Here is a 17,177-nt window from a genome sequence, read left to right on the forward strand (position 1 = left end):
ACCAGGGAGGAGTCCAATAACAGTTGTTAGTCTTCACCCGCATACCTTTATTATTTAGTTCAGAGCTCAAGACAATCAGAATTACCCTGTCTCAAGAAACAGCTCAGTACCACAGAAGTCACACTAGGAGGCGCTGCTGCATCATCTTGCAAGCAACCATGATCAAGTATTTTGTTTAAAAATGGTCACCATCAGCAATATAGACTTGGCTGTTTCTGGCTACATATAGTTTTCAAAATATTTAGACCAGGGGTAGGGAACCTGCGGCTCGAGAGCCGCATGCGGCTCTTCTGCCCTTGCACTGCGGCTCCACGAGCCGAGCCACTGGCCCCATCCTTGCCTGCCCTGCAGGCAGCAGGGCAGGCACACAAACTGCCCGCGGCTGGCTGGGCCGTGCCGCGGGCTTCCCCTCTCGCCTACCCCGGGGTGGGCGCTTTCCCGGTGGCCGGCGAGGCCGAGCCGCTGGCTGCATCCTTGCCCGCCCTGCAGGCAGCAGGGCGGACGCATCCATGCGCTTCTCAGAATGAGCAGAGTAAAAGGTAAAAAACCCCAATATATACAGTGCTATCTTTATTTTAAATGTCAAAAATTATTTGTGGCTCCAAGTGTTTTCATTTCCCATGGAAAACAAGTCCAAATGGCTCTTTGAGTGTTAAAGGTTCCCTACCCCTGATTTAGACAAACTTTTGTCAGATAGTTTTACTTGCAGCTGACTGTACTTATCATTAGATCAAACAGCAAAGCAAACAACACTTGGGTTTGAGACAGGGAATGGGTCCTAAATTTAAGGTTTCCCAGCTGTTAACCAGGCTTTTGTAGAACTCTGGTCAGTTCCATTTAAAAAAAAAACCAAGGTCCCACTTACTTTCCCATTATTTTCCAGCTGACATTTATAAACATGTTGGCTCCATGTTTCCAGTTCCCTTTCCCTACAGCCATGTAGCAGGTGTGGGGAGCAGCCATTTAAAATTCTACAGAGGACTGATTCTGCTTGGGGCCATTCCATGATGAAAGGAGGGGCTCCTGCCTTCCCTTGCCCCACCGCCCCATACCTACACCATTTCCCCAATCTGAAATGGAAAGGCAGTGGCGAAGCTCCCACGGGGACATCCGGGGACACTTGACCCGGGCGCACCCCGTGGGAGTCACGTGGGGGGCGCAAAACCACCCCAACGCCTCCCCTCCTCTGCCTGATCTCCGGCCGTTCTCCCCTTCTCCTTGCCTGTTCCGTCGTCGTCGCTTCCTCCCCCTCCTTGCCTGCTTGTCTTGATCGCTGGGCTGCTCTCCCTCACTCTCATTCACTTTCAGTTTTGATTTTGCTTCAGGAGGGAGGGAGGGGGAGTGAAAAAAGGCTGGGATAGAGCCAGATGAGCCAGGAGAGTGGAGAAGAGATCATGCATACCCTTCTGAAACTTGCATTGGTAAGTTTTAAAAGAAAATGAAAGGTGTTCTTTTAGTTCTTTCAGTTTCCACAGGGCCTTCACTAGGGGGGCTAATAAAAAACAAAAGCTTAGCTTTGGTGGCTTTTACCTGTTTTCCAGCATAAGGCACAGTATTATATCTGTAAATTGCATTTGTATGAGATCTTTTAGTGCATTGAATATGAAAAAATAATCCCTTCTATAGGTAATGGTTTATAATTATAAAACTGCATTATACAAACAGCAATACGTTGAAGCAACATAATTTGCATACTTGATTCCGACTTTAAAAAGATCTATCTTTAAACCTTTCCAGTCTTCCCCTTTGCTATATTTTTAGTTGCCTGTGGCTATTTTGCCTTTTTGGTGCATAGTTTTGGCATTATAATTCTTATAATATCGCGGTCTCTCTCAAAGTAACTGCAAATGTGGTTTTTTTCACTACAGATAGTGGAAATGAATAGTTAGCTAAGGGTTCCAGCCTCCAGGGTGGTGGCTATAGATCTCCTAGGAATTAAGCAAATGATTTCCAGTGTACAGAGATCAGTTCACCAGGAGAAAATGGCAACTTTCTTTGTATGGTAGGATTCTGCATTGCACTCCACTGAAATCTGTCCTCTCTCTGAACCCTCTTCCTCAGGTTCTTCATCTTGAAAATCTCCAGGTATTTCCCAATCTGGAGCAGACAACCCTAGTTCTGCACACAACATGTTGCATTGTTTTAATAATAGCTTATATTCTTCAGTGTTTGTGATGTATAAATTGTAAAACAAAGGAGCCTCCAGAAGAAGGAGCAGGGGGACACAAACACATAGCTGTGCATCTGGGATTGTAGAGTGATGTGTTGGAAATGCTTGGAGCAAACTCCCCACAGTAAACTCTCTGAGGTTCAACAAAAGGCATAGAGGCTAAAGTCTGATGTTGCCTCTTGGCACTGATATTCAGAGGTTTAATGCCCCTGAATGTGGAAGTTTTGCACAGTTTCAGGTGCACTCAAGGCAGATTTTCCAAGAGCAAGTCAAGAAAAGTAGATTCTGAGTTTGTGCCCAAGCAGTCCACAGCAGCTTCTGGCCTTGGCTACCCAGGCGGATGAATGCTCACCATATAAATTCAAGCCCCCCCACCCCCGTGGGAAGAACCTTTTGGTCATCCAGGGTTACTTTGGGCTGCACCCTTAGCAATTAAAGGACAAATCTGCAGTGTTTGGAATTCTTGTAGATACAAGTCTGAAATAGGCATTCAGAGAAAGAGATGGAAATTCAGACTTGTACTGTGTCTTACTTGGTCAGGTTTGATATTAATCCAAATTGGCTATTATTTTTGGCAATGCTTGGGAGAAATGCAAAGGAATGAGTGGAGGGTAATAAAACATTATTGAAACAAAACATTTTGAAAGCATTTGTCGTGATGGCACTTTAAAATACTTTTTTAAGTGTTATATCAGTTGTTAAACATTTTGAAAATGTTGTCAAATTTTGTTAATCTCTGCTGTGTGCCATGGCCCATTGCTGTGTTCAGATTTGTGAGTTGGGAAATGTTCTATAATGTGATGGTGGCTTTGAGATGACTTGGTGCAAAAAATCATTCTTTGGCTGTAGTGGGGGAGGGTGGTCTTTGGTCATGGGGGGAGGGGGGCTGCCTGGGGGGGGGGCGCAAATCCAGACTTTGCCCCGGGCTCAATTTTCCCTAGCTACACCTCTGTGGAAAGGGGAACATTATTTGCCCCATTGGGCAGAACAAGAACAGTTTCCTGGCTGGCTATTTCTGTCCGTGGCTTTCTTCCTGGCTATGCTTTGAATGGATTTTTCTTTGGCTGATGAGTTATTGGACTACCAGTAGCCTCTTCGAGTGGGTTAGAGATCTTGCTGGCCTGATCTATGGGGTTCTTGAAAATCACCAGGGAAGAAGCTTCTGTAAATAATCAAGGCAGCTTATTCTACTGATGAACCATTCTTATGTGTAGGAGGTTTTCCTCTAATGGTAGCCTAAATCTAACATATTTAATTAATTTAATTCCAGCAATTCTGATATTTGTGTATTTTATTTTACAGAATGTACACCCTGCCTTTCTGCCCTCACAATGACCACCAGGATTTTCCCTTTGAAATGGGGAAGAGAAAGTATTATTTTCATCTTTTTCTTGTGTCCCTTTAAAGATCCAACATAACCTACATTTTCTATGTGCTGAACAAATTCAGTTCATTCTCTATCATTCTTGTTTAGATTATTTTCTCTTTCCATCTTTTTAATATCCCTGTTAGGTTTAACAGTTATTGCAAGGAATTGAAACAATGCTGCTAAATCATCCATAATTAATTAACCTCTTTCTTACGAATGAAAGGTAGCATTTCTATGCTGGAAAGGGATACCATAGATGCCACTCTGACTTACCCTGAGGCTCCACTCCGGGTTCACAGATTTCCTTGATGATCCTCTTCTCAATTGTTTTCAGTTCATTGAAATTATTCACCCTGAATACTCTATCAGATCTTCCAGCAATTTGATCCAGTTCAAGGGACTCTGCGATATTTTTTCCTATTCCTACTGTGAAAATACGGATCCCATAATTCCTCAGAGCAATGGCTGCCTCATTCACACTATCTCTGGACTTTCCATCAGTCATGACAATGAGAGATTGCGATACTTCCTGGTTCTTACGGCCCCCGTTGGCAGGCTTAAAGATGCTCTTGACGAACCTGAGCGCTTCCCCAGTGAAGGTGGTCGAGTTTAATTGGACCATGCTTTCAATTTTCAACTTGATATCAGTGCCACTGTAGAATTCGTTGAGATAAAATTCTTTCTGAGGATTTTTGCTGAACTGGACCACCCCAATGCGAATTTTGTCCTGAGCAATGATAAAGCTGTCAACAATGTTCTTCATGAATGTCTTCATCATAATGAAATTAGATTCTGTTATGCTCCCTGATCCATCAACCAGAAACACAAGGTCTTCCTGTTGTTTTTCACAAGCTGCAGAGAGAAACATCTACTTAACTTTGATTGGTTTCTCATCAAAAAAGCATGCATGAACTAGCCCTTGTAGACTACATAGGCAAAACCTCCGCCTGTTTACTGGGGAAGAAAGTTCCATTGAACTCACTAAGACTTACTACTAAGAAGCTGGGCTGTTACTTGAGAATAACCTGTAGAATTCAATAGGATTACAACCTTAGACATTAGAGCTTTCTTTAGCTCACTTTGTCCTTTCTTGCATTATTTGCTTTGGGGTTTACAATCAGTAGTTAAAAACAAGCAAGAGAAGTCAGAAACAAATTCAAACTGATGAGTTCCAACTTTCCATAAGCGGTGTTTTTATTACCTTCTAGATCAGGGGTCTGCAACCTGCGGCTCTCCAGATATTCATGGACTACAAATTCCATCAGCCCCTGCCAGCTTGGCCAATTGGCCATGCTGGCAGGGGCTGATGGGAATTGTAGTCCATGAACATCTGGAGAGCCGCAGGTTGCAGACCCCTGTTCTAGATAGTAAATGACCCTCGTTCATTTAGCACCTGAATTATAGTGTGAAGCTGAAAGAGATGAATATTTTGTGATTATGCAAGGAATTGGAATCAAGTCCCAGACTTTTTAGTCTGTGACTATTTTGCTTATACCAGTGCCATGACCAATAGTGTCTTTCATCAATAAATTACGGATCCTAGTGTGTATAGTTTGAAATGACCAGCATACTAGGTTTCCAAATTTCAAAATTACCAGCTTACCTGGGTTTGATTTGTCACATAGAATATGAGTTATATTTTGGCGTAAGTTTTCCAGTATATTATAACTTGGAGCAAAAAACCACCATCCCTTATCGCCAACCATGTCTCTGAGTTCTTCTGCATCTGCAGCCTCCGTTCCAACAGCAACAATCTTGATTCTTTTTTCCTCCAAAGCCTTTACTGCTGCAGGAAGATCGGGTCTGTCTGCAGCTGGAGCATCAGTGATAAGGATAAGGAACTGCGAAATGTTGCGAGATGATGCACCAAACTTTTCCCTTGCAACATTTAAAGCTTTTGCTGTGAAGGCCTGCCCTTTCAAAGGAGTCACTTCATAAACAGCTTTCCTGACTTGAGCCTTAGTTGAGAACTTATTCAGAGAAAATTCTTCTACAGAACTAGTGCTATAAGCAACAGCTCCAAACTGGACGTAGTCTTTCCCAACCACTGAGTTATTAACAACTGCCTCCATGAGTTGTTGTATACCCTGGAACTGTGTATCTCTTGACCCATGCACTAAAAAGATGATGTCAGCAACTTCAGGTCTTTGGCATCCTATAGTTGAAAAAAACAAAACAGCACTGTTATTTTTTTTAATAAAACATTTAAATGCTGCATTTTCACCTGATCAGGGTCCCCAAGGTGGAATGCATCAAAACAATAAAATATTAGAATCATAGAATCATAGATCTAGACGAGGCTATACACACCATCTAGTCCAAGCCCCCACTCAGTGCACAATTTTGTCAAAATTAAAATTTGGACAATTAAAAACAATATTTAAAACGATAATCCAATTCAATAAAACAAACACCAGAACCACAGAAAGAGGCCAATAATCTTTAATGGCAAACAAAGCAAACAAAAAGTCTTCACCTGAGGACAGAAGAGACTGATAAAGGGAGCCAAACATCTCTCCTTGGGAAGGCAGTTTCAAAGTGCCACAATCAGGAAAGTCTGTCCTCAGAGTGTGGGGGCAACCAAAGCAGGACTTCTAGAGTAGAGATGAGTAGTGTTCTAAAACTCTTCCATCACCAATACATCCCTTTGACCCCAGTGCTAAATGATAAACAGCCTCTTTTCAAAAGACAGATGGGAAAGAAACTGGATACCTAAACACAGCTTGGCTATAAAGCTTTTAACAGGTGTTAGGAAGACGGGATCATGGCAAAAGAAGCTGCATTAGCCACAATTCCCTCTTCTTTGAAACTATTGAAAATCCAAAAACATCTTTTCCACCAGGTAACCCTAGTCAAGAGCTGATGATACTTACTTGTATCAGGGTTGCAAATATAAAAGAATATTGTCTTTTCCAAATAAGGAAGGGATTCAAAGCTGTCCTCGATATACACTCGATCTGGTGTTCCAGCAATCTCTTTAAGCTCTGAGTAGACTGCTCTGACTACTCCGACAGCATGGATGATGATTCCTTTCTCTCTGAGTTGTCTAGCAGGTTCTTCCACTGCATCATCAGATTCTCCATCTGTGACCACTATGAGATGCTGCTTTACATCTGGCCGACCACCTTTAGATCTGTCAAAGTAGTCAGAGGCAGTCTGTAGTGCAATCCCTGTCTTAGTTCCCTCTTTAATCCGCTTCACTTTAGATAGTGCATCTCTTAAGTCATCCTTGGTCATGTGCATATTGAGAGGGAATTCGAGTTTTGGCCTCGTGCTGTACTGAAGCAGTCCAACCTGAACCTTATCAGCACCAATATCAGACTTGTTTATAATTGCCTGGATGAAGTCCATTGTTATGTTAAACTGCTCCTCACTCATAGTTTCAGAGGTGTCAATTAAGAAAATAATGTCAGCTTTCAAGTTCTTACATACTGCAAGTTGAAAAAGAAAAGAAATGTGTTAGACAAATTTACCAAAGTCAGTGAATATTCCTTCCCTAAATACTAAAACTCTAAATATTAAATATGTTTTACAGGGAGAGTAGTACATACATACATACATACATACATACATACATACATACATACATACATACATACATACATACATACATACATACATACATACATACATACATACATACATACATACATACATACATACATACATACATAATAAAATCATAACAGTAGGAAAATGTTTGGGTTCATTTGGGACTATGGGGTTTTTTTCATTCAGTATTTACTGATCTCTTATAACCTTTTCCATTAGTTATTTGCTCCAAATTCAATGCTACTGGGAAATAGTTTTTCCCCCATTTTCCACAGCATTGTGGTAAATTCATATACTTCTTGGGTTTCTTTGACATTTCTCTGATATTTCCCAAACCTGCTTTGCTCTGAGGTTTTGGGAAAGATCACAGCAAATCTTGGGTGGCTGCTATATGGGGAGGACAGTTCAGATTTTTTTTCCAGTTCCACCCATGCACCGGCCATTTTTCCTGGCCCAGGGTGGCCATCCAAGGCAGAGTATTCCACCTCTGAACAACCCTTATCATCAGGAAGTTCTTCCTAATGTTTAGGTGGAATCTCTTTTCCTTTATTTTGAATCCAAGAGATTAGTTAGCCATTTGGCAGGCACTCCTGTCCCTGGAGCTGCCAACGGCAGGGCTGGGGGTGCCATGTGGAGGTTCCCACTAGTGCCCCTTGCCCACTGGCAGGGGCTGATGGGAATTGTAGTCCATAACATCTGGAGTGCCAAAGGTTTGCCACCACTGGACTAGGCTATGAGAGACCCAGGTTCAAATCCTTCCTCTGCCACAGACATACTCTCCACCAAACCTACCCTAAGATAAAGAACTGCACCCTTTCCCCTGCCATTTTTTCACTGTAAACTCTCATCTACATGCAGCTTTTACGCATAAGTTTTCCCCAGCAAGAGTAATAGCAGTTCATGGGTGGTTGTTTGGCCAGCGGGAGAGGGCAGGGTGCCATCTTGATAAAAACTTCATCAATAGATGTTTATGGATCTGCATCCTTCCTCAAAAAAACAATTTTGAAGTCTTTTTTTGTAGTCATTGGCATGTAGTCAAGCTTTTTGACTCAACTTGGAAAATTACGTTTTTGAAACCTCTCTGCAGGCACAAAGCAAATGCCCCATGAGAGGTGTTAGACCACACATGTTAAAACTGCTTCCCCAAAGGGTCATGTTTATGAGGCCAACTGAACTGACCCTTCCCTTCCCTCCCCTTGGATTACTTCTTCAGACATTGACACCAAACAGGTAAAAAATACCACTAGTACAATGTCCTCACTGCAAGTGAAATATGATTAAAGCTTTTAGGGATGTTTGCTGTGTCACAGCTGGACAGTCCTTGTTTTAAGAAAACGCCTTACCCCTAGATGTGCAGATCTCCCGCACCACATCAAGTCTGATGCGTTTTAGGGAATCAAATTCATTCACGAGAAATGTCTGGTTTTTATCCCCAGTTATCTGTTCCAGCTGTTCTTTGCTAGCACTCCTGACACCAATAGCATATATCATTATCCCTTCCTTTCGCAGTTCCGCTGCTGGTCTAGTCACATCATCTTCGGATTCACCATCTGTAATAAGGATGAGGTACTTTGGAACATTTCCCCTGGCAGCCTGCTTAAACTTGCTGTTCATGTACTTTAAAGCTTTTCCAGTTTCGGTACCACCGCCCAACTGCTTGATGGCCTGGATGGCTTTCTTTAAGTCTGCCTTTGTTTTATACCGGTCGATCGTGAACTCCATTTTTGGTGAACTTTCATATTGAACAACTCCAAACCGAACCCTGTTGGCGCCAATCTGAAACATGTCGACCATTTCATTCATGAAGGTTTTCATGGCGTCAAAGTTCTCTGGGAAGATGCTGCCTGATCCATCAATCAGGAAATAAATGTCTGCTTCCTCAGTCTGCTCACAACCTAATAAAATAATTAATTTATTGTGACACTGAAAACAAATGCTTAATGTCAACAAAAAGGGGGGGAAATGCTGTTAAATAGATGATTGCAAAGTATTACATTTCCAGGACAAAAACTAACAGTGAGAGAATATGGGAAAGCTATTTACCAAGTGGTAACATCTAACAATTTGCATTAGGTCCAGACTACTGGGGGGGGGGGGGGGGGGCGGGGAGAGAAAATATATTTATAATTCAACAAGGGATGAAGGATTGGGGCTAAACTCTTCCTCCTCTCCCCCCCTCCCCCCATTTCCTCACTTTCCTTCCTGAAATTATTTCTAACCTAGACATTTTCCTTCCAGAAGGAGCTTCCAGTCTTGGTGAGTACCAGGAGAAAAATGGCTGGAAACTAGAAGTTTTGGAGAAGGAAACATGGGCAGCAGAGGAATTCTGTCCTACCTATGTGGGGTTTTTTAAATGTCCCCCATTCCCCAATTTTCTAACAATTCAGCACAAGCAGGGTTACACATAGGGCATGATTACATGGTATGCCAACAAAAGTGGTATGGGAGGTCAGTGGACAAATTTACCACACTGCCACAAATCTCTCTGACTGACCTCAGGCCAGTCATACTTCTTCTGCCCTACCTATCTGGTAAGGTTGTTGTAATAATTAAATGTGAAGGATGAATTGGGTAGACGGCCTGTTCTGACAGGAGATTCCTCACAAAGATTCCACCTCTCCCCATATGACCCAGATCCAAATCAAAGATCATGACAGAACAAATAATTCGGCTGACTGTTATCAGGCATCTGTAATAAGTAAAGAATCTGCATGTCTATCTATTTGTCCATTTGTGGGAGGCATAACTCAATAGAAAATAAAAATAGGAATCTCAAAATTGACCACCAGCTTCAGGATGATCATGGGAGTTTTAGGGCCAAAAATGAAAAGAATCAGAATATTCTTTCTGATGTTATTTACACATACACACCCCTGTGCTATTTGCCCATGTTATTTACACATACCCACCCATGTTATTTACACATACACACCCCTGTGCTATTTGCAATGGAAGCTAAGTTCTAACTTCTATTCCTCATTACTTACAGCCCAATCCAGCTGGGGGGATTGGCAAAGATTCTGAGATTAAAGTGATATAAATTCTTTACCTTCCTTCAAACTACGGCCCCGCAATGGAGTTACAAATGCTTGTTCTACAATTACGTTACAGAGTCGTTCCTTTATTTTCCATTCAATGTCTGCTCGCTGCAAAAACAATTCCATGTTGGTGACATGCTTCCTTGGGGGATAAGTTGCAATTTGCTGTAGCAAGTAGCTCTCTGAGATATTTTGGATGCCCACAGCATACAGAGTAACATCACTATGTCGAAGACGGGATGCAGGTTCAATGAATTTATCTAATGAGTAGCCATCGGTGATCACCACTGCCAATTGCTGAACTCCTTGATCTCTCCGGCTACCTGCCTCCTTAGTGAAAATCTCTTTACTCAGGAAGTCTATGGCAACACCAGTGTATGGTTGCCCACCACGGTATGGCAATTTTTTCACATAGTTCAGGATCTTTAATTTGTCTTCAAATGTATCCAGAGTGAATTCTAATCTTGGCTCATCACTGTAAAGTACCAAGGCAACTTGTACGTTATTTGGACCAATATCCAGAGCATTAATAATCCTGAATAGAAAAGCCCTGGTCAGCTGGAAATTCTTTTCACCAACCCGACTGGATTCATCCACAAGGAATGCAATGTCTGCTACAGATGCACTGGAACAAACTGTGAACAAAAGCAATATAAGGTCAAAATGTGTTAGATCTTTCTGCTAAGGTGGATCCTATGACTCTGCTTGGGCAAAGACTTCCTCCAAGTGAAAAATTCAAGGGAAAAATACTTCCTCCAACTGAAAATGACTTTTTCTGATAGAGAAAAGTATTTCTGTCTTGAAGGCAGACTTTCTCTGTTGAAAGAAGAGTTAGTGGAAGGAGTCATAGGATCCAACTCTGAGCAAGAGGAATTCAATCCTTAATTACTTAGGTAGGGCTGCTGTTTCCACAACAATAGGCAGAATGGACAACCAGAGGAGGCCACTTGACTTCAGAGCAGGCCTGATGTGAGTAGTGGAAATGTGTAGAATAATGTGTGATAATGTAGTAGAAAGGAACAGATTAGTGAATTGTTCTCAATGCATAATCTGAAAGGCAAGGATTCAGAGGACGTAACTATTTCTAGAGCTCTGTTCCTCCAGAACATTTTCAAAGCATTGCTATGGGCCTGTTAATACTTTACACAACCGGTAAGGTTGAAGGTCTTGATGCATATATACACATATGTGTCTTTGCATATGTGAACTGGAACTATCTTGAGTTGGTAACAGCAGAAGAATAGTTTGGATTTATACTCCCCCTCTTTCTCCTGTAGGGAGACTTACAAACTTATTTCCCTTCCTCTCCCTACAACAGACACCTTGTGAGGTAGGTGGGGCTGAGAGAGTTCTGAAGAACTGTGACTAGCCCAAGGTCACCCAGCAGGGATGTAGGAGTGGGAAAACAAAGCTGGTTCACCAGGTAAGAGTCCACAGCTCTTGTGGGAGGAATCAAACCCAGTTCTCCAAATTAGAGTCCACCTGCTCTTAACTACTACACCACACTCTTCAAAAATCATGGGTAACCCACAGGAAATAATGGACCTCATTCGGGATAGTGTTTGCAGTTCTTGTCACCATATTTCAAAAAATTACAACAAAGGATTTCACACTGCTGGAAAAAGTACAGAAGAGGGCAACCAACCACTAGGCATGGTGACAAAAGGGAAACTCCAAGCTCAGAGACAGGAAAACCTCTAAATATCTGTGCCAGAAGGCACCACCAGAGGAAGGACTCAGCCTCTATGTCCTGATGTTTGGCCCTCCAGAGAAGCCACACTGTGTGTGGCAGGATGTTGGACTAGCTGGACCACTGGTCTGACCCAGCAGGGCTTTTCTTATGTTCTTATGTTTTTAATGATCAGCAGTAAACTCAATGTCACATACATAAGCCATATCTCAAAAAAAAATGGTCAGTTAACACCAGTTTTTCTTGTGATCCACAGGAGTCATGAACCTATTTTGAAGCAACCCATAGCCATTAGACTATTTAAACTGTAAAAACCTTGAAGTCAGGCACATGAAGCTTTCCTATACCATTGGTTCATCAAACTCAATACTGTCTGCTTTGCCAGGCAGCTGCACTCCAAGGTCTCAGACAGAAGTCATTCACACCACCAACTACCCCATCCTTTTTTAAAAATATGATTCTGCCAGGGATTCAACCTTTCTGCCCAAGAAGCATGCCCTAACACTGAACTCCAGCCTCATCCTCTATCCCTGCAGTCTAACCAAAGCCAAATCAATGCCACACATCAAAATGACTTTGGTTCTTTTGTGCAAATACCTAAGAGTATTGACACAGTTCTATTAAGAAACAAAGGCCGTTTCCGCATGGGCCTCTATGCGCCCCCACGCCGGCAAGAATTCTGCCGGCGTGCGGGTGGAGGCCGTTCACACGCAAGCGTGCAAGCGGCCCCAGCAGAGGCCGCCGCAGGAGAGGTGGCTCCGCACGGAGCCGCCTCTTCCCCCTTCCCTCTCCCACTTACCTCGTCACTGTCGCCGTCCTGCTGGCCTCCTAAGCCCCGCCCATGCTGCCCTCCGACCTCCAGGGGTCGGAGGACAGCGAGGGAGGGACTTAGGAGGCCAGCAGGACAACGACAGCGAGAGGTAAGTGGGAGAGGGAAGGGGAAACAGCGCGTTCCCGGCGGTGCTGTTTGCACCGCGCAGCCGGGAAGACGCTGTTCCCTCAAAAACAACCCTTTAAAGGGATGTTTTTTAGGATGGCCTGACGCCGCCCTGAGGGAGGGGAAGGGCAGCCAGGTCGGCGCTGCTGCGTTTCAGCAGTGCCGCCTGTGCGAGCGGCGGCCCGGGGGCGGTGTTTTTACCGCCCCCCAGGCCGCCGTTTTTGGCCTATGCGGAAACGGCCAAAGATATTCGAGATCAGGGAAAATTCAGTGCATGGAAAATTCTCCTTATTGCAGAGAAGAATATTCACGGAAGTCAAACAAAAGCTCAGTGCCTGAATAATGATGTCATATTTGCTGGAAACTGAACTATAGTGTTCATCTTCCTTTAAGCACCTTTGGCTGAAATCATATATGCATTGTAAATACTAGGCAGGTTAAATTGTAACAGTTAATCAAGGCTGCATTAGAAACCTGCTAGGCATGCAGAATGTCTCAGGCTCCGTCCCCAGCATCTCCAGTTAAGAGAATCAGAGAGTGGCTGATGTGAAAGATCTGTGCCTGAGACACTGGATTCTGAGGCCTTGGGTAAAAGACCAGGAGAGGTCCCAGAATAACTGTGCTCCTGCCACACACAAACACACACACTGTGCTCAAGCAATGAGTGGTCCTCACCCCATGCAAAGCTGGCTGGAGCCAACACCAGCCCTGGAAGCCAGCAGCCCAGGCACAAGTAGCAATAGCTGCTGGAGCCTCCTGTTTGTCAGTAGGGATGGGACTTTGGCTGGTTGGAGGCTCCTATCTAGCATTGCCTGTTGGCTGAGATTGCCCCTGCCCTGGAGAGCTGTTGCCAGGTGGAGTAGATAGCAGTGACCTTGAACGATCAATGTTTTGATTCAGGCAGCTTCATGTGTCTGTATCAGGCTAAGCATATTTCTGTTCCTCACGCACGCATACAGCAGTGGAAGGAGTGAAAGAGGCATGCATGAAGTTGGTCTCTAGCATGCAGTACTCTCATTTCCAGGTACAACTATACCTTTTGGAACCTTTACATCTTGAATCTCCACATCATAAAACTCTTGCTGAGCTGGTCCATCCAAAATATCCACTATGTCCTTCTGAAATTGACCAATACTCTGGTCTTCATGGACTTGGTAAACCCAGGGAGAGGTAGCAACTGAATCCAGTTCTTTCCTGTCAGAATTTAAGACACCAACTGTTATGATGTTTACATCCCTCTCTTTCAGCTCCTGAGCAGCTTTTTGGACACCATCTTCCGATTTCGCTGAGGTAACCACCACAGTGTATTGAGGTATTCCTTGGTTCAATCGACTCCCTGCTTCTTCAGTAAAATAAACATTATGCAGAAATCTCAAGGCACTCCCGGTCTGCAGGGGACCTCCCAGGAACTGCTCACTGCTCTGGATGTGATTGAGAACATCGTCCTTATTCTCATAAGTTTTCAGCAGAAATTCCACCTGCCCGTCTCTGCTGTATTGTGCAAAGCCAATTCTATATTTGTCGACCCCAATGTCCAGTTGCTCAACTATCTGGACAATGAATGTTTTCACTTCTTCAAAGGTAGAAGAATCCATTGTGTCAGAGGAGTCCACAAGAAACACAACATCAGCATACCGCCTTAAAGAAGCTAGAGAAAGATTAAAAATCCTGTATTGTAAAAAAGGCATGTCAACATTTACATTTAAAAATCTTCTGACATTATTATTATTGGTGTTTTCTGAAACGATTGTTGACAAATTGTACATACAGTATTGCCGGAATGTATGAAATAACTACCACATTCCCCTTGAATTTCTGAAAATACAACAATTGGTCAACTACTATCGTATTTGCTAAGAACAGCATTTGGATCTGAATTTATACTTGAAATGCAGTTAGAATCAAAGTCTTTGGAGAGCTAGACCATCACCCCAGGCTGATCAGCTGTAAGAACATAAGGAGAGACCAGCAGTTCTGTCAAATCTATCAGCCAATTCCCAATAATGACCAGCCATAGAAGTCAGCTATCGGCCTTCAGAATTTAGCAGTTTGGCAGACTTTGGCTGCATCCCCACAGTGAGGATTCTCCATTTCCCTGTCATCACTGCTGTGAATACAGAGACATTCATACTAGGAAAGGAACATCTGCACAGGTAGTTTGTTTACACTTTCCTCCACCAGTTGCTGTTTTCACTGCATTTCCAGCTTGTGTAGCCATAGTTCTGAGCTGCAATTTTTTATTTTATTTTTAAAAGTCAAAATAATGTTGTGATTTATAGCCACTAGTTCCTCTGAATTTTCTACGGTGTATTTCCTACTCCCATGGTGGATTAGTCTCTGTTTTTCAGCCTCAATTAATCTCCTGTAAAATTGAAACAATAATGTGGACTGTTATGATTGGTGTTTAGGGACTCAGGGCATTCCTGGGGTGGAGCCAACATTGGTCAGCTTCCACCCCAGCTTTGCAGGAAGATGGGCTGTGGCCTGTGGCTCAGATTTATGCTGTCCATATAACCCTATGGAGGACTTTCTGAAGGTGGGGGAGGTTGTATTTTTCACCCTCCTCATGCCGCCAGAAAGCCCTATGGAGGCAGTGGGGCAGCATGGCAGTGACACCATCCCCACCCAACTTGGGCTGTGGATTGGGCTCCCCATGTAACTAACCAACCTACATCTTTATAGTCTTGTGGTAAATTTAAACACTGATAAAACATCCAAGTGCCTGTCAAAAGGTCAACATGAGTAACAATCCTATTTACCTTTAATTTGGCTCTGTACTTCAAAGCACACAGTTTGGAGAAAATTTGTAGTAAGACCTTGAAGGATATCAAAACTGTCAATTCTGAACAAAAACTTATCAGAAGGCATGCTGGCAATTTCCTGAACCTGGGTTTTGTCCTGGATACCAATTCCCACCACATAAACAGAGATTCCTCTTGTCTTCAGTTTCCTGGCTGGTCCTTTGACATCATCCTTAGATCTTCCATCTGTGATAAGAATGAGTACTTGTGGGATGTTTTCCTGTGTTCTGCTTCCAGCGGATTTAGTGAAGTATTCAGTCCTGACGAAATCTAATGCAGCACCTGTGTAAGTGCTTCCACGCCAGAAGGTCAAGTTTTGTATATGTTCCAGAATGTCGCTTTTCAAAGAATATTGATTGAGCAGAAACTCTTTGACGGTCTTGCGGCTATACTGAGCAAGACCAATTCGAACTTGGTCACTGCCAACTTCAAGATTGGAAACCAGGACCTTGAGGAAGTTTTTCACATTGGTAAAATTGCGTTCACCGATGCTGGTTGAACTGTCCACCAAAAATACAATGTCAGCCACAGTGGCTTTTCTGCATTCTAAATGAAAAAGAAACAAAAATGGAAAGGTTGTTTATGTAGTTTACTTCCACCTAATAGATTTTTGAGAATTTCTTCAGAAGCCTGTTCCAAAAGGCATTTCTGTAGAGATAGTGCTAAGTCAGAAGTAACCACCAACTGAAACCAGAAAAAGGCAGTAATTTTTAAAAACAGGCAGTTTTCATAAATTGTGTGTACTTTCCCTTTTTGGATTTTCCTTATATGCCTTTTGAATGCAAAATTTACAGATGGCTAAAAGATAGCTTTGGTTTAAACTGAATCGGTTCCACTTCTCTGATGTGTTATTGTCATTCACAAAAGAGACAATCCAAATTCAAAGACGTTTCCAGAGTCAGATATGAAAGTATCCTTATTGCTAATTCATCCCATATTAGAGTATTAGGGTATCTTGGGAGGCAGGAGGTTGGATCCAGACCAAACTTTTCACTAACATAAAGGGAGTTGTAATTTCTGCCAATCTCCCCTTCCTGCTGCAGACCCCCATTTTCCCCTGTTTCTGAGGGCCTCCTGCCCCTCACCCACCCACCCAGAAACAGCATTTCAGAGTTTGGATTTAGAAGAAGAGTTTGGATTTATATCCCCCCTTTCTCTCCTGCAGGAGACTCAAAGGGGCTTACAATCTCCTTGCCCTTCCCCCCCTCACAACAAACACCCTGTGAGGTAGGTGGGGCTGAGAGAGCTCCAAGAAGCTGTGACTAGCCCAAGGTCACCCAGCTGGCGTGTGGGGGAGTGCACAGACTAATCTGAATTCCCCAGATAAGCCTCCACAGCTCAGGTGGCAGAGCTGGGAATCAAACCCGGTTCCTCCAGATTAGATACACGAGCTCTTTCAGTGAGATCAATGGGGTTCAGGAAAAGAAAGAAGCAGGAAAGTTCTGTTATGCTTATGACAGTGCCTTCCGTTCATGGAAAATTTAGTCTGGATCCAACTCATGATTTACATCATTTCAACAGATTTCCTCCTCTGGGTGTGGAAGTAGTTCCAAACTGAAGATGGGTAAATGGAAAATGAAATCAGATTTTGTAATCTGTTTATGGCCTTGCCTATAAGCA

At 43.2% G+C, this 17,177-nt stretch overlaps 1 protein-coding gene across 1 annotated transcript in view; it reads right to left on the reverse strand.

The window, feature by feature from the left end:
• LOC125440610 (collagen alpha-6(VI) chain-like) overlaps window positions 1-17,177 on the reverse strand; it is a 77,413-nt gene that overhangs the window by 50,797 nt on the left and 9,439 nt on the right. Inside the window, exons 3-9 of the mRNA XM_048510474.1 lie at window positions 15,516-16,103; window positions 13,793-14,404; window positions 10,141-10,764; window positions 8,435-8,986; window positions 6,413-6,970; window positions 5,143-5,694; window positions 3,813-4,391 (exon numbers count right to left, since the gene is read on the reverse strand). Of these exons, the coding sequence (XP_048366431.1) occupies window positions 3,813-4,391; window positions 5,143-5,694; window positions 6,413-6,970; window positions 8,435-8,986; window positions 10,141-10,764; window positions 13,793-14,404; window positions 15,516-16,103 (4,065 nt within the window). The remainder of the gene's footprint in view (window positions 1-3,812; window positions 4,392-5,142; window positions 5,695-6,412; window positions 6,971-8,434; window positions 8,987-10,140; window positions 10,765-13,792; window positions 14,405-15,515; window positions 16,104-17,177) is intronic.

The sequence above is a fragment of the Sphaerodactylus townsendi genome, linkage group LG11 (assembly GCF_021028975.2).
Source record: "Sphaerodactylus townsendi isolate TG3544 linkage group LG11, MPM_Stown_v2.3, whole genome shotgun sequence".
Taxonomy (NCBI): Eukaryota; Metazoa; Chordata; class Lepidosauria; order Squamata; family Sphaerodactylidae; genus Sphaerodactylus; species Sphaerodactylus townsendi.